Source organism: Phascolarctos cinereus, unplaced genomic scaffold (genome assembly GCF_003287225.1).
Source record: "Phascolarctos cinereus isolate Bilbo 61053 unplaced genomic scaffold, phaCin_HiC Scaffold_8;HRSCAF=390, whole genome shotgun sequence".
Lineage (NCBI taxonomy): Eukaryota > Metazoa > Chordata > Mammalia > Diprotodontia > Phascolarctidae > Phascolarctos > Phascolarctos cinereus.
In genome coordinates, this window is record NW_027556291.1 from 2924535 (window position 1) to 2938017 (window position 13483).

Sequence of the window (13483 nt, forward strand, 5' to 3'; positions counted from 1 at the left end):
TGAAGCGGCTTGTCTACGGTCACCCAGTTAGGAAGTGTCTCAGGCTCAATCTGAATCCGGGTCTTCCTGACTCTAGGCTCAGGCCGGCCTCTAGGTGCTCTGTGTAATCGCTGAAATACCGATACTAACCAGGCCTTTGCAAACACAACGCTGCTGAAACCTGCTGGGGAGCCGGAAGGCGGTCAACGTTTTCTGGAGCTCGCCCTCCCTGTGGGAACACTTGGCTTCCTGTGCGGATCACGCGAACGAGAGCTTCGATAACGCTTCCTGGGCACACCCCGAAACTAAGACCTCCGTTAGGCTCCCAAGAGCTCCGAGGGACCTCGGTAATCACTGGGTCCAAGCCCAAGGCACCGACCTCAGGGAACTGGAACTGGAACCCCACAGGCCACCGAAGGGGTAGGTGAGGCCAGCAGCTCCGAATCCCAAGTCTGGGGCTCCTTCACAGCCCAGCTGGGGAAGGCCCTGACGGACCTGAGCCACCGGGGGGCCAGGCCATCCTGGCCTCGGGCTCCCCGGCTGAACTGAACTACATTACCTTTTTCTTGCTTCCACTGCCACATTTAAAGCCTGCTTTCTCTTCGCTATGGGGAGTGAGAAGCCTTAGGTGTGCACGCCTCTAGAAAGAGGTGCGAAAATGCTGCATCGCAGCTCGAGGCCCGAGTGAGACCGACCTCCAGAGCGCGCAACGTCCCTCAGCAGAGCGCCAACCGTTACAGGACCCCGGGCGCAGGCGCAGTGCGCCAGTGGCGGGAACGTCCAAGGCCTCACGCGCCTCACTCTGCGCAGGCGCAATGAGCCCCGCACGCCTGCTCTTTGTCCCCCGTGCGCTGCTCAGGCGAACTTGCTGAGCAGCAAGGTCTGTAGGCGGTACCTAGGCCCCGAAGAGCCAATTGCGGGAAGGCCATGGGCGAAGGGTGGCTCCTCCCCTAGCACGATGCCTGATTGGCAGAGAGGCCAGCCAGTAAGGGTCTCAGCTCTGAGAGCCCAGGGCGGTGCCGAACTAGGTTGAGTGGTTTCCGGCGGCCTCGCGCTCTTTTCTTGAGGCGCTAGAGGCGGCGGAACGCTGCCGCTACTCGGGGGAGAGACGGCTTTGCTTCAGGTGAGTCGTGGTCGGAGCGGGCCTCGGTGAGACGGAACGGGGAGCCTCTGGTGGGGCAGAGCAGGGAGTGAGACGGGGCGGGGCGGAGCGGAGTTGGGTTGGGCAGCCGCGGTAGCGGCGCGGCACGAGACGGTGAAGCGGCTTGGTGGTGAGGAGGCTGAGGCGGGCGGGCGGGGAGCGGCGGGGGCAGGAAGGCGGGGGCGGGCGCGGCGGCCGCCGCCCGCGCGCCGGCCCCAGCCTCGGTCTGGCTTCGGCCTCGGCGCGCTCCTCCCCCTCTCCTCTGCCCCCTCCCCCCGGGCTCTTCTTCCCCCCTTCCTTGCCCTGCGGCCGCCCTCATACCGAGTGTGCGGCGCGCGCTCGTAGGCGGCCGGGATCCGCGCGGATGGTCCCCGCTTGGAGCTGAGCGAGCCCAGCTGGGCTGGGGCTGCTCGGGGTGTCGCCTTCTGCTCCTCTCGGCCTTTCTTTGTGCTGCGCTGGAGCGGGAGCGCGGTGGGGGTGGAGGGCCCGGGGCCCTCCGGGCTGCTCCCGGGGGGGGGGGCCTGCCACGTTTTGTCCTTCGGATCCCGCGCTTCGCCTGTCGGGTCAGCACAGGGCCCGGGCCCTTCCGGGATGTTGACACCTATCCTTTTGGCCTTTTTTGCGCCCCAAGTGACTCCATGGCTCCTCCCACCCCACCCCCATCACCCGGGCTTACGAACGCATTCTTCAAACGGATCTTGACTGTTTAAATCACTGCCCGCTGCCTCTTTCGTCGCTAACATTTTGAACAGTTTTCTCTTCAGAAAAGTCCTGCCTCAGGGTTGGAAAAGCTCTCACTTTCCAATGTGACATAGTTCTTTGGGATTGATCACTAGGCGAGACTTTGGTTACGGTTCGGGGGTGTTTCGTCGCCATTGACACTTGAGTACTCCAAAACGATTGAAAGATCTGGGTTCAAATGTCACTCTCACTTAACGGCCTCACTCTCTCTGTCTGGAAAATAGGACAGTAATATGTATCTTACAAGGTTTGGGGGATATAGAATCAGATTTATAGAATGTTTTGGAGTCAAATTTGCAGTCTATAAAGCACTTTCCAAAACTTGTAAGCAGTACTTAAATGTCAGCTTTTATTGCTGGCTGAACCATTGGCAACCTCAGAATAACTTGGACTGTATTTTAAAGGCTTCAAGGGATGTGGGGAAAGGGGAGGGAATGGCTATTGAATTTGTATAAAAATACAGACTTTCCAAAAGGAGGAATGTAGGCCATGGTTTGAAGTTTTCCAGCTAGAAGCTGCTGTCCACAGTGTCCACAATTTAGTGTGTAGTTGGTAGGATCCGAGATGGGGAGGTGGACAGTACCTTGTAGATGTTGCAAGTCTAGTTTATCCCCTTTATGTTCCAGATGACAAAACTGAAGCCCAGAGAATGTAAGTGATGCACTCTGGGTTATGCTGGTGTCCTGGTGCCATAATAGAACGGTCACTTGTTTGAATAATTGTTATACTCTTAGGATTTTGTTGTTGTTGCTGATTCTCTAAAATAGCTGCTTGTTCCAATGCAGATAGTTCTGCTCCTGGCTGTGAAGGTGGGAGGCGGGCAGGATGTAAGGTTATTTCTACTTCCTCATTTCCCTTCCTTAAGCTTACAGGCCCCATTCTCCATCCACCCACCCCCTCCCCCACTGGAGAGAGATTCTAGATATATTCATTCTGCCCCCAGTCATCTAAGGGTTGGGTACCTTTGGTGAAATGGTGGGGAGGGGTCAAAACTTTAGAAAAAAATATCCGAGCATCAGGTTCAGTTTGGGTAGGCTCTATCTATCTAACAATACCTGCATCCTACCCTTGGAGAGAGGCAATAAAATAAAGTTCTGGCTCTTTCTTAGTTCGTCTCAGAATTCGTCATCGGTATAAGAACCACTCTAAGGCATTTGCTTGTGGTGGTTGTCTCGAAATGGCTTCCTTTGAATTGAGTGGTGAGTGTAATTTCTGTGTGAAGGCCTGGAGTGGTAAATATTGAATGGAAGTCAATGGGGTTGCCTTTAACATGCAAATGTGCATTGTGGATTTCTGAATGGGGGTATTGTCCAGGAGGATCTGGGATGTTATACAGACTAGTGACACAGGCCTCTGGAAGGGCCTGTGTTCTAGACCAGAGAGGTAAGGAAAAAACCAGGGTCCTGAGGGGGATGTTACCAGAGTTGTCGAGGAAGGTAACAAAACAAGCAATTTAAATTAGGAGCTAGTATGTACTGGGGTCTAAATAGGAAGGATCTGATTCTTTCAGTAGAATTGAGTGGGCTAGCCAAAAAAGTCTAGTCCTGGGGCAGCTAGGTGGCACAGGGGATAAAGCACCGGCTCTGAAGTCAGGAGGACCTGAGTTCAAATCCAGCCTCAGATGAAATGCTTGACTAGCTGTGTCACCCTGGGCAAGTCACTTAACCCCAGTTGCCTTAAAAAAAAAAAGTCTACTCCTGAGGGTCAGGGCTCAAAAGAGGGGCCTGTGGCTTTAAACAAGCAATAATGACAGACCATCAAGACCCAATTGGTATTTAAACCTGTGCCAGGAACCCTGAGTTCTGTCCAAGTTTGCTATTGCTGTATCTCCTTTATTGTGGGTCTTTACCCTTGTTGAGCTATGTGTGGGAGGGAGGGGAAGGGGGTATCACAAAAGGGCATTATGGGAAAAGCTTATGGAGAAGAGCTTGGGGCCTAAAAAATTGCCCTAAGTGGTGGCATTAGTTAACTCCAAATATATCAGCCGCAGGTAAAGATTGCTCTGCTTCATATGTTATTACAAAAGAGTATGTAACAAGGTGTAAACTTGGCTATTCTGTGAATTTTGTATGATTTCTTAATTTGAGGGACTGTCCTCTAAAACTGGGACTGAGCTAGTGCTGAAGTTGCCATAGGAAGCCAGTGAGCCAGCCCTTCTGCAATTGGAGTTCCCATTTTGGCATTTAAAGATTTCCAGTACAGTCTTTGTGATGCCAAGGACAGATGCTTCGACTAAAAAAATGGGTATCTGACTCTGTCCTTTGGAAGTATTTTTGCCCACAGGCATTTCAACTGGGATCTTAGGTGGGCATCTGTGACCCATTGACACCGGTCTCCTTGCTGTTCCTCCCACAGGAAATTCACTCCCATCTTCCAACTCCAACTGTCTTAACTGATTGTCCCCCATGCCTGGAGCTCTTTCCCTCCTTATCCACCTCCTGGCTTCTCTGATTTCCTGCAGATTCCCATGTTTGGCAAGGAGGCTTTCCCAGGCCTCTTTAAACGTAGTGCCTTCCCTCTGAGACTGCCCCCAACTTATTTTGTCTGTAGCTTGTCTGTACGGGGTTGTTGGATTGTTTTCTTCCCCATTTGACTTGGGAGCTCCTGAATAGCAGGGCCTGTTGGTGTTGTCTTTCTTTGTACTCCCAGCACATAATGAGCGCTTATTAAATGTGAGTTGACTGGCATCTCATGGGCGGTCAGTCCATTTTACTGCTCTTGAGTGATGAGATAGTCATTTGGTGTTTTTGACTTCAATTTCTACTGTCAAGATCAAGTAAGACAATGCAGAGTGCTTTGCAAACCTCAAAGTCCTGTATAGTTCAACTGGCATTCATCAAGTCAAAAGTTGGTGGGTTTGTTTTTTTTTTTTCAATGGTACCTCATTACTCCCAAAATAACTTTTTGGCAAAGTTGTCTTAGACTCTTCCAATACCGTTAAGTCTAAAGTTTGGCTAGGGATGCTAGTGATCTCTGAAGTTACAAAGAAAAGCTTTCAGTGTGTTTTAAGTCATATTTTGTGAGAACCTCTTCTCCTTCAGCTGAATCAGGACTTTGGGGGCCTTTGTATGGGCTTGACTTTGCCTCTGTCTTATTTCATACGGAACTAATGCTGAAAGAAAGGAGCTCAACTGGACATTTGCTGATTAGAAATGGGTGCTTTTCTTGGAAGAGCTGATGGTCTCATTCCTGGACGCTGGAGAGTGAAAGTGAAGATCAGTGTGTGAGCCAGCTCGACGGAGTGATCGTGGGCCTGTTGTTGATAGAGGCAGGCAAAATATTGTTTTGAGCCCCTGGTTGGAGTAGATTTGAACTTGAAAAGTAGTAGCTGGACCAACTCAGAGGTAGTGTCTGTTGCCACTTTCCTTTGTTACATGTTCTGCACATCTAATGGCTGTGTTTTTTGTGTAGTCTAATTCTTTTGGTCACAGAGTAGAAGTTTTTGGTGTTGGATTGTGCTTAGAAACAGCTGGATGGTAGAGTGGGTAGAGCTCTGGAACCTTGAAGACCTGAGTTCAAATCCAGCCTTACATACTAGATGTGTGATCCTGTGTCCTCAGTGTAAAATGCTTACTTAGCAACAGAGCCCTACACATAGTAGATGCCTATTAAGTGCTTGTTTTCTTCATGCCTTCCATCCCTAGTCTACAAGGAGGAACCTGTTAACCTGGTTTTGGTAGAGGCTTCCATTTTCCAAAGGTGATAAGGATATCAAGGTCGTGACTGAGTGCCTTAATGAGTGTGTCTAAGGATACTCTGTTCTGTTCTGTTTTATTTTGTAGCGTGCAAAAATGCAGAGCAACAAAGGCTTTAGCCTAGATAAACAGAACCATACTCCAAGGAAGCACCAGCACCAGCACCAGCAGCAGCTGCAGCAGCCGCAGCAGCAGCAGCAGCAGCCGCCGCCGCCGCCGCCGCCGCCACCACCGCCGCCAATACCTGCAAATGGACAGCAGGCCAACAGCCAGAGTGAGTATTCTAGCATAGATCCCTCTTTTCTTGGCAGTAAATGTCTTGATTTAGCTGGGTGCCTGGAGAACAGGCCTTTCTTCTTCCTGGTGGGTGTTTTTCCTCATCTCTTTCCAATCATCTTCTCCTTGGAATGGCAGGCTGCCTCTTTAGCTACAGATGTGAACATGTTCTAGGGCAACACCAGGTGTGCATATTGGCCCACTGTTCTGTGACCGAGTATCTGCCCTGCAGCACACACTTCTTAGAGGTGCCTTCTAAGGAAGGCACCCCAATCCTTCAGGGTTTAATAGCAAGGGGGAGTAATGCTGCTTCAGCATCTAGGTGTGATATGCATCCTTTGCTGGCCCTTGACTTGACTGGACTTGAGGCCCTAGACCCCACTGCCCTTGGCCAGTGCGAGGTGAGCATGGTTCCTGCTGTGTGCTGTGTTTTCCTTCTTGGCTTTCATAATTAGAGCAGAGTTTCTTAACCTGAGGACCATGAGCTTGTTTTTGCAATAGTTTGACAACAGTATTTCACTATTATTGGTTTCCTTTGTAATCTGAGGTATTTTCTGCATTGACAAATATTATTTGGAGAAGTGCATAGACTTCACAAGTCTGCCAAAAGGGGGAGTCCTTGACCCAGAAAAGGTGGAGAAGTTCTGCCTTCAAAGTTGTGATCTATATGCCAGGCTCCCATCAGTGCTGTGTCTCTGCAAGCCCTGGAGAAGCATGACTCTCCATGTGGATCTGCAGTTCCTGAGAATTTGGGCAAATGCAGAGTTTCCAGGTGAAAGGCCACTGAGTCCAAGCCATGTTTGGATGAGAAGCCTCCACTAGGTCCTTGACAAATGATCATTTGGCCTCTGCTTGAAGCCTCTTGGGGAGAGGGAAAGTCCATCTCACTTGGCACCCTGACCAGTTGTCAGGAAGAGATGTAGTGTGGCCATTTCTTCCCTTTGAGTTCCATTCTGATTCTCAAACCTCTTAATTTGGCCCACTTTGAGTTAGCATCATGGTTGAGCCCACAGCATAATAGGAGACCTTAGTCCCCTCAGATTCCAAGATGCTGTCTGGCGCTAAGGGGAGGGTAACTCCTGAGAACTTGTTGAGAAGTGGGGATCGCCTTCAACATAACAAAGGAGAAACTCCTATTTTATATATAGTCTGGTGTTACTAGGGATTTGGCTCATATTTTCTTCTTAACTCTTTCCTTCTCAGCAGGGAGTCTGATGAAAAGTGACCTGGCCTCGATATTTTCTGTATGTACAGAATGGGTGAGGCAGTTGGGATTTTGCTTAGGAAAGAAAACAATTTTCTTTGGGACGTGCTTGTCCCTGTTCTCTCAATGTTCTTTTGTTAGGACTCAAGTGGATTTTATTCTCCAGTCTAGAGAGCGTCTGTGTATCTTGTTTTTCTGCAGATGAAGGTCTGACTATTGATCTGAAGAATTTTCGGAAGCCAGGGGAGAAGACTTTCACCCAGCGCAGTCGCCTCTTTGTAGGCAATCTGCCCCCAGACATCACTGAAGAGGAGATGAGGAAGCTCTTTGAGAAATATGGAAAGGCAGGCGAAGTGTTCATTCACAAGGACAAAGGCTTTGGCTTCATCCGCCTGGTGAGCAGCTCTGGAAGAGCTGAGCCGGGTTGGGGGGCAGAGGGGAGCAGGAATGGCAGGCGGCAGAATTGGGGTTGTCTGGATCAGAAAGGCTTAATAAAGCCTGTAATGGCCTTGTGCTCCAGACCTTTCCTCGCCTCTGGTTGCCAGTTCCTGGGCTGTGAGGAATTTGTGTTCTTGGGCTGTTCATTTCTGGGTATCAGGCTGTGATGTCCTCTCTTCTACCCTCTAGGAAACCCGCACCCTAGCGGAGATTGCTAAAGTGGAGCTGGACAACATGCCCTTACGTGGAAAGCAGTTGCGAGTGCGCTTTGCCTGCCATAGTGCATCCCTGACAGTTAGGAACCTGCCTCAGTTCGTGTCCAATGAACTGTTGGAGGAGGCTTTCTCTGTCTTTGGCCAGGTGGAAAGGGCTGTAGTGATTGTGGATGATCGAGGGAGGCCTTCGGGGAAAGGCATTGTAGAATTCTCAGGGAAGCCAGCTGCCCGGAAAGCTCTGGACAGATGCAGTGAAGGGTCCTTCCTTCTGACCACGTAAGTGGAGGGAAGTGGGTGGGTAGCTGTTAGGAGAGCAGTCTCTTTTGCTTTCACTTCATGGAACTTCATGTGCTCTTGTTATATCTCTTCAGAAGTTGATTTTCCTTCCTTGGTGTGGGTCTGAAAGATGAGTCTGTAAGAGCCAAGTTCTTTGTTTTCTAAGACTTCTTCCTCTAGGCCTGCAGAGATTAAGCTGATGAGGCTGATTCTACCTGGAGCAGCTAGGGTGAGCTGCCCAAGAAGCTTTACTGATGGGGCATTCTTGTTGGAAGCCAGAGAACTTGGTCTGCCTCGCTCTTAGTCTTTTTTAGGACTGTGTAGAACAAAAAATCCACTTTCTTTATGCGTGTGAGAGCAAGAGAGTAACAGATGATCCATGTTAAGCCTTCAAGCCATTTTCTCCAAGTACAGCTTAACATTGGTGAAGGAAGACGTGTGGTGTTGGCCTCTTGGCTTGGCATGTAGAAAGATGGCACATGCTCACAGGGTGCCAGTGGATTGTCAGTCCATCTGAACCTGCTTTGAAGTATGGGCTTAAGTATTATGTCACTTCTCTTTTGGGTCAGCTAGGGGAATATTTCTGTACCTGTGGGGGTTGTCCCAAGGTGCTTTATAGAGTTCTTGGAATACTTCTGGATTCTGCCTGTTGTGAATGACTCCTTTGTAGCTGGCACTCAGTCAGGTAACTGCAGGCTGATTCTTTTGTGGATGTCAGCCCTAGGTCCTCTGGGGTGCAGCTCCCTGGGACTAGGTGGGAAAGCCTCTCACAGCCTCTCTTTGGTTGCTTTCCTCTAGTCAGGCCCCTCCTGAGCCCCAGCTGTAGTTGACTTTGTTAATGCCAAGTGCTTCCTTCTTGACTAACTCTGAAGACACTTTCCTGTCTCCTAGATTCCCTAGGCCAGTGACTGTGGAGCCGATGGACCAGCTAGATGATGAGGAAGGGCTCCCAGAGAAGTTGGTCATCAAGAACCAACAATTTCACAAGTATGTGACCCTGAGAAGCCAGTCTCTTAAGCAGTTGCACATTTGTTTCTAGGAAAGAAGGGAGGAGAGTGCCTTAGGTCTGTGGGTACATGAGAGACAGGCAGGCTAAGCTTCAGATTTTGTATAATTTGGGCTAAAAGAAATGGGGCAAGGGTTTTCTAACATTACCTTTGCCCTTCGAGAGATTGTAGTTGTTGGGTGGAATCCTAGGCTGGAAGCTGACCGCAGGCCTTCGTGTTACCAGGGAGCGAGAGCAGCCACCTCGATTTGCCCAGCCTGGCTCCTTTGAATATGAGTATGCCATGCGCTGGAAAGCCCTGATTGAGATGGAGAAGCAGCAGCAGGACCAAGTAGACCGAAACATCAAGGAAGCCAGAGAGAAACTGGAGATGGAGATGGAGGCTGCTCGCCATGAGCACCAGGTCATGCTGATGAGGCAGGGTGAGTGAGGCCTGCAAGTGGAGGGCCCCGAGAGTACAGAAGGGGGTTCTAGAAGGGGCCTAGTCAAGTAGTGAATATAATCTGGAGAAGATGGGAGCTTAGGAGAGAGGGAACTTGGTGATGCCTTGTCGATTTCCCCTCTTTTTGAGTGCTGGTAGCCTGCACAGTGAAGGCTTCCTATTGGAGGATGTACTCGGCCATGGGAGACAGTGTACTGTAGTGACTTGGGAGTCAGGAAGGCCTGGGTTCCAGTCCTGCCTTTGATGTGGCCTAGCTGAGTGGTGTGACTCTTCTGTGGAGTCACCTCTCCTCACTAGGCTTCCGTTTTGTCATCTTTAAAATGAGAGGATTAACTTAGTTGGTTTCTGAGGTGATATCTTCCAGCCCTAAATCTGCGAGCCTCTGATATGGAAGTGGATGTGGCTGGGTAAACAGGAATATTGGTTGTGAAAAATTCTCTGGGTGTCAGTTGCCTAACGTCTCCTCTTCTAGATTTGATGAGACGCCAGGAAGAGCTTCGAAGGATGGAGGAGCTGCATAACCAGGAGGTGCAGAAACGCAAGCAAATGGAGCTCAGGTGCTTTAATGATCCCCTCTCCCTTTCTTCCTAAATCTTTTTAGGTAAAACCTCTTAATTGACTCCCAACCAAGTTGATTGAGACTGTGCTGTGTCTAGGTCTTTTCTCTGGTTAGGTGAGCCTGGAAGCTGGCTATAGTTTGGGGCAGTTTACTGGGACTACACTAAAGGGAAGCACCTGAGGGACAAGAGAGGGGCCTTCCCATGAAGCAGGGCAGAAGAGAAAGCCTGGTGTGGTTGGTAGGATCCCATGTAGGATAGCTCACCTTGTTCCGGTGTGTCCCAAGCGTTTCAGTTTCTTGACTCCCCGTACTCCCTGTAGGCAGGAGGAGGAACGCAGGCGGCGTGAGGAGGAGATGAGGCGGCAGCAGGAAGAAATGATGCGAAGGCAGCAGGAGGGCTTCAAAGGAAATTTCCCTGATGCGGTATGGAGTGCCTTAGGCCCGGGCACCCCTGACGGGCTGCTCATTCATGGCATAACACACCAACTAGGAACCAGTGCCTGGGACACCACAAGACACTAGGGCCGGCCCCTGCTCACTGAGAGAACCTTTTGGAGGAGAAATAGCACCAGGAGCCAGGCTTGGGTTTAGAGAGCTTATGCTGGTTGACTGAGCGGGAATAGATATGGCATGCTGCAGTCGTGTTAGTATCAGACCCGGGGCGTTCCCAAAGCGGGAAGAAACGATTTAGATAAGGGCTAGTCTCGAGCTCATTGTGAAAATTAGGGCCACCGTCCTCCGCTGTGGTTCTGGGTTAGTTTCTAAGTTCCGCGGTAACTCCAGTGCCCTTTGTTCGTGCCCTCTAAGTATTTCTGCCAGATTGTTGGTCTGGGGTCCTGGGCGACTGTGATGCGTATGCTCTGCGTCCCTTTCTCACAGGAGAGCCTGTAGCTCGTGTCTCCGCAGCTCTGCTTGGCCAGGGATGGGGGGAGGGGGTGTAGATGGTCCTTAGAACAAAACCAAGGTGGGTCTGCTGAGGTTTTGGCGAGCAGGCTGTGGTGAACTTTTGTGCCATTTTGTTTATTTTAGAGAGAGCAGGAGATGCGGATGGGCCAGATGGGTATAGGAGGTAAGGACTTGAGGCTGCAGCTCCTGCGGTTGTTCCCCCTCCCTCTCACCTCTCCCACATTCCAGTGGCTGGGGTTTAGTGTTGGGCTCGAGACTCCCTTGCACCTAGGACTACAAAAAGAAAATCAGAAACAAACAACTGGCATGACGCAGAAGCAGTTGGTGGCTGTGATTAGATGTGGGTCAAGGCCATCACTGCCTGGGTGGCAGGCATCCTGTCGTGCCAGTTGCCTGGCTTGAGAGTTGCCTATGGGCAGTGAAGGTAGCTTCTGCTGTCCTTCCTATCCCATGCCCTCCCCATGCTTGACTTGGCATCAGTAATCAGAGGGGGGTGTGAGAGGCCACGACGTTGATCCTTTGGGCAACCATCGAGCTTGGGGAGTGCGTGGAATATGAATGTTATCATTGTGGTGATGTCCTCGTTCCCAGTCCCCTCCAGCTCCTTACATTGCTGTTTTTAGGTGCTATGGGCATAAACAACAGAGGATCCCTGGGAGGTGCTAATGTGCCAGCTGGTGCCCCAAGTGCTCCAGGGCCTGGTCCAATGATGCCCGATGGAACCATGGGAATGGTAATATATTTGCAGGGCTGGCCTTAGGGGTACCTTGGACCAGTGGGGGGAGGCAGGGCTTGTTTTCTGTGGGGTATTCTTTCATAGGCCCCTACTCTTGCGTTTGTAGGGTCACAGGCCAGCTAGTCCAGCTTCCTCATTTTAAAAAAAGAAGGAACAGGAGCCCAGGAGTTGTCAAATGAAAAGACTTGCCCCATAGTTCATAGCCAGAGTCGGTACTTTGGACTGCACTTTAGCTTCATTCCCTGTGACACAATGTTTCAAATTGTGCAGATAGACTACCCGAGTTAGTGCCCGAGGACATACTGTTTGGGCTTAGTTGGATACACTATTATAGGAGCTCATTGTTCAGCTGTTTCCTGTCGGGGAGGGGGAAGGTCAGATCATTTTGGACATACGCAGAGGTTGATGTAATGAGCCCAAAGGTTTTTGCTCTGTATGATCTAGAAACATGCTTCACTTGTGGGCCTCCCTGGTCAGTATTGGGTAGGCCCAAGTCTATAACGGCTGTGGCCTGGTCCAGTTCAGTTGTCTAGGCAAGAAGAATGTTGAATTAGTCCAGTATACACAAATCGAGAGTCATGGTCAAAACAAGACCAATTTAGGGAGTTTAGTAAATGGAACAGTGTCTGGATTCTTGTCAGCAATGAGAAATTGGGGTGAGCTATCAGGGAGGTGATTATGGCAGCTTTTCTTGCTGGTATTGTCAGCCTTGGTCACCCTAAAGCTGAGAGGCCCTGATAGCTTTGGCTCTGTTTTTGGTAGAGACGAGACCCATTGTGCAGCCTTTTAGGGGAGAGGGACTTTGGGTAGTGGGGAGCTCGGGATTAGGGGATGTGCTTTAACACCTCTCTCCCTTTCTCCTTTGGCACTGAAGACCCCACCACCCAGTGACCGCTTTGGCCAGGGTGGTACAATGGAAGGACTTGGGGCAATGGGTGGAAACCCTCCCGCATTCAACCGAGGAACTCCTGGAGGGGACTTTGGCCCAAACAAACGTCGCAGATACTAATAGAGTCACAGTGTCCAGTTTCCCCTGACCCTACAGACAAGGACCCTTTTTGGACTAGCCAGGATTCTACCTTAGAGGGGTGTTGGGGCTCCGCTCCTCCTACTAGTTAGGCCTCCCCACTTGAACTACTCTAGGTAGGAAATTTGCTGAGGGCAGAGAGGGGTTAGGGAGGGGCATTTAGTGAAGCAGTTCTATGTGGCGCATTCCTAAAACTTCAATGTGAAGGCTACAGAGGGGTTGGGGGGAGGCCATGGCACAAGCAGATCCGGCTATATCCCTGTTTCCCTTGACCATTCCACCTTTCTCCCCTCACTGCTTCCTCAGTAACTTAGACACAATCCTTACCCCCATTTCCTCTCTGGTTAGGACCTCAGGTGTATTAATGAAGTTCAGGCAACAATACCAGTAGAAGACCTCTTCCCTCTTCCCAACCCAGTGTTCCTTTTATGTCCTGAGAAGAAGGTTTTATTATCTGCTTTTAGGTTTCCATTATCTGTTTTGTTTTTGTTTTTTAACTTCTCTGTTTCTTGCATTGGGGGGGGGCAGCCCAGAGTGGAGGAGCTTTGCCTCCCTCTGGGAGGTGCTGGTGTGGCATTGTTAACACCCTTTCTTGTTGGGCGGTCCAAGTTCGAGCTTGGAGGCAGGGGCAGGGGCTGCTGGGTGCTGGTGTTCTCTTATCCATGCCTGTAGCTCCTAAGGCTTGCCTGTCTTCCTGGAGCTGTGCTGTTCAACTTTAACTGGTGTAGGTGATGTTTGGCCCTCTCACAGTCTGGAGTTTATTTGAGAAATGAGACAGGAATGCAGCAGCAACATTATTATTAAAAACAGACTTTAAGCCTTTTTCCACCTTCTGTGTTGTC

The 13483-nt window shown here is 50.4% G+C and overlaps 1 protein-coding gene across 1 annotated transcript; it reads left to right on the forward strand.

Moving 5' to 3' along the window:
• The first annotated feature begins 991 nt into the window (after positions 1-991).
• NONO (non-POU domain containing octamer binding) lies at positions 992-13467 on the forward strand. The gene is made up of 11 exons (XM_020976602.2): positions 992-1102; positions 5644-5830; positions 7238-7431; positions 7664-7965; positions 8857-8952; positions 9197-9393; positions 9886-9970; positions 10293-10395; positions 11002-11041; positions 11502-11611; positions 12489-13467. The coding sequence occupies exons 2-11, from the start codon at positions 5653-5655 to the stop codon at positions 12621-12623; spliced, it is 1440 nt and encodes a 479-aa protein (XP_020832261.1). The 5' UTR covers positions 992-1102; positions 5644-5652; the 3' UTR covers positions 12624-13467.
• The last annotated feature ends 16 nt before the right edge of the window (positions 13468-13483 follow it).

Coding starts and splice junctions, on each gene's coding strand:
- NONO (XM_020976602.2), top strand. CDS start 5,653: ATGCAGAGCAACAAAGGCTTTAGCCTAGATAAACAGAACCATACTCCA. Junction 7,966..8,856: donor GGGTCCTTCCTTCTGACCAC/GTAAGTGGAGGG, acceptor CCTGTCTCCTAG/ATTCCCTAGGCCAGTGACTG. Junction 11,612..12,488: donor CCGATGGAACCATGGGAATG/GTAATATATTTG, acceptor TTGGCACTGAAG/ACCCCACCACCCAGTGACCG.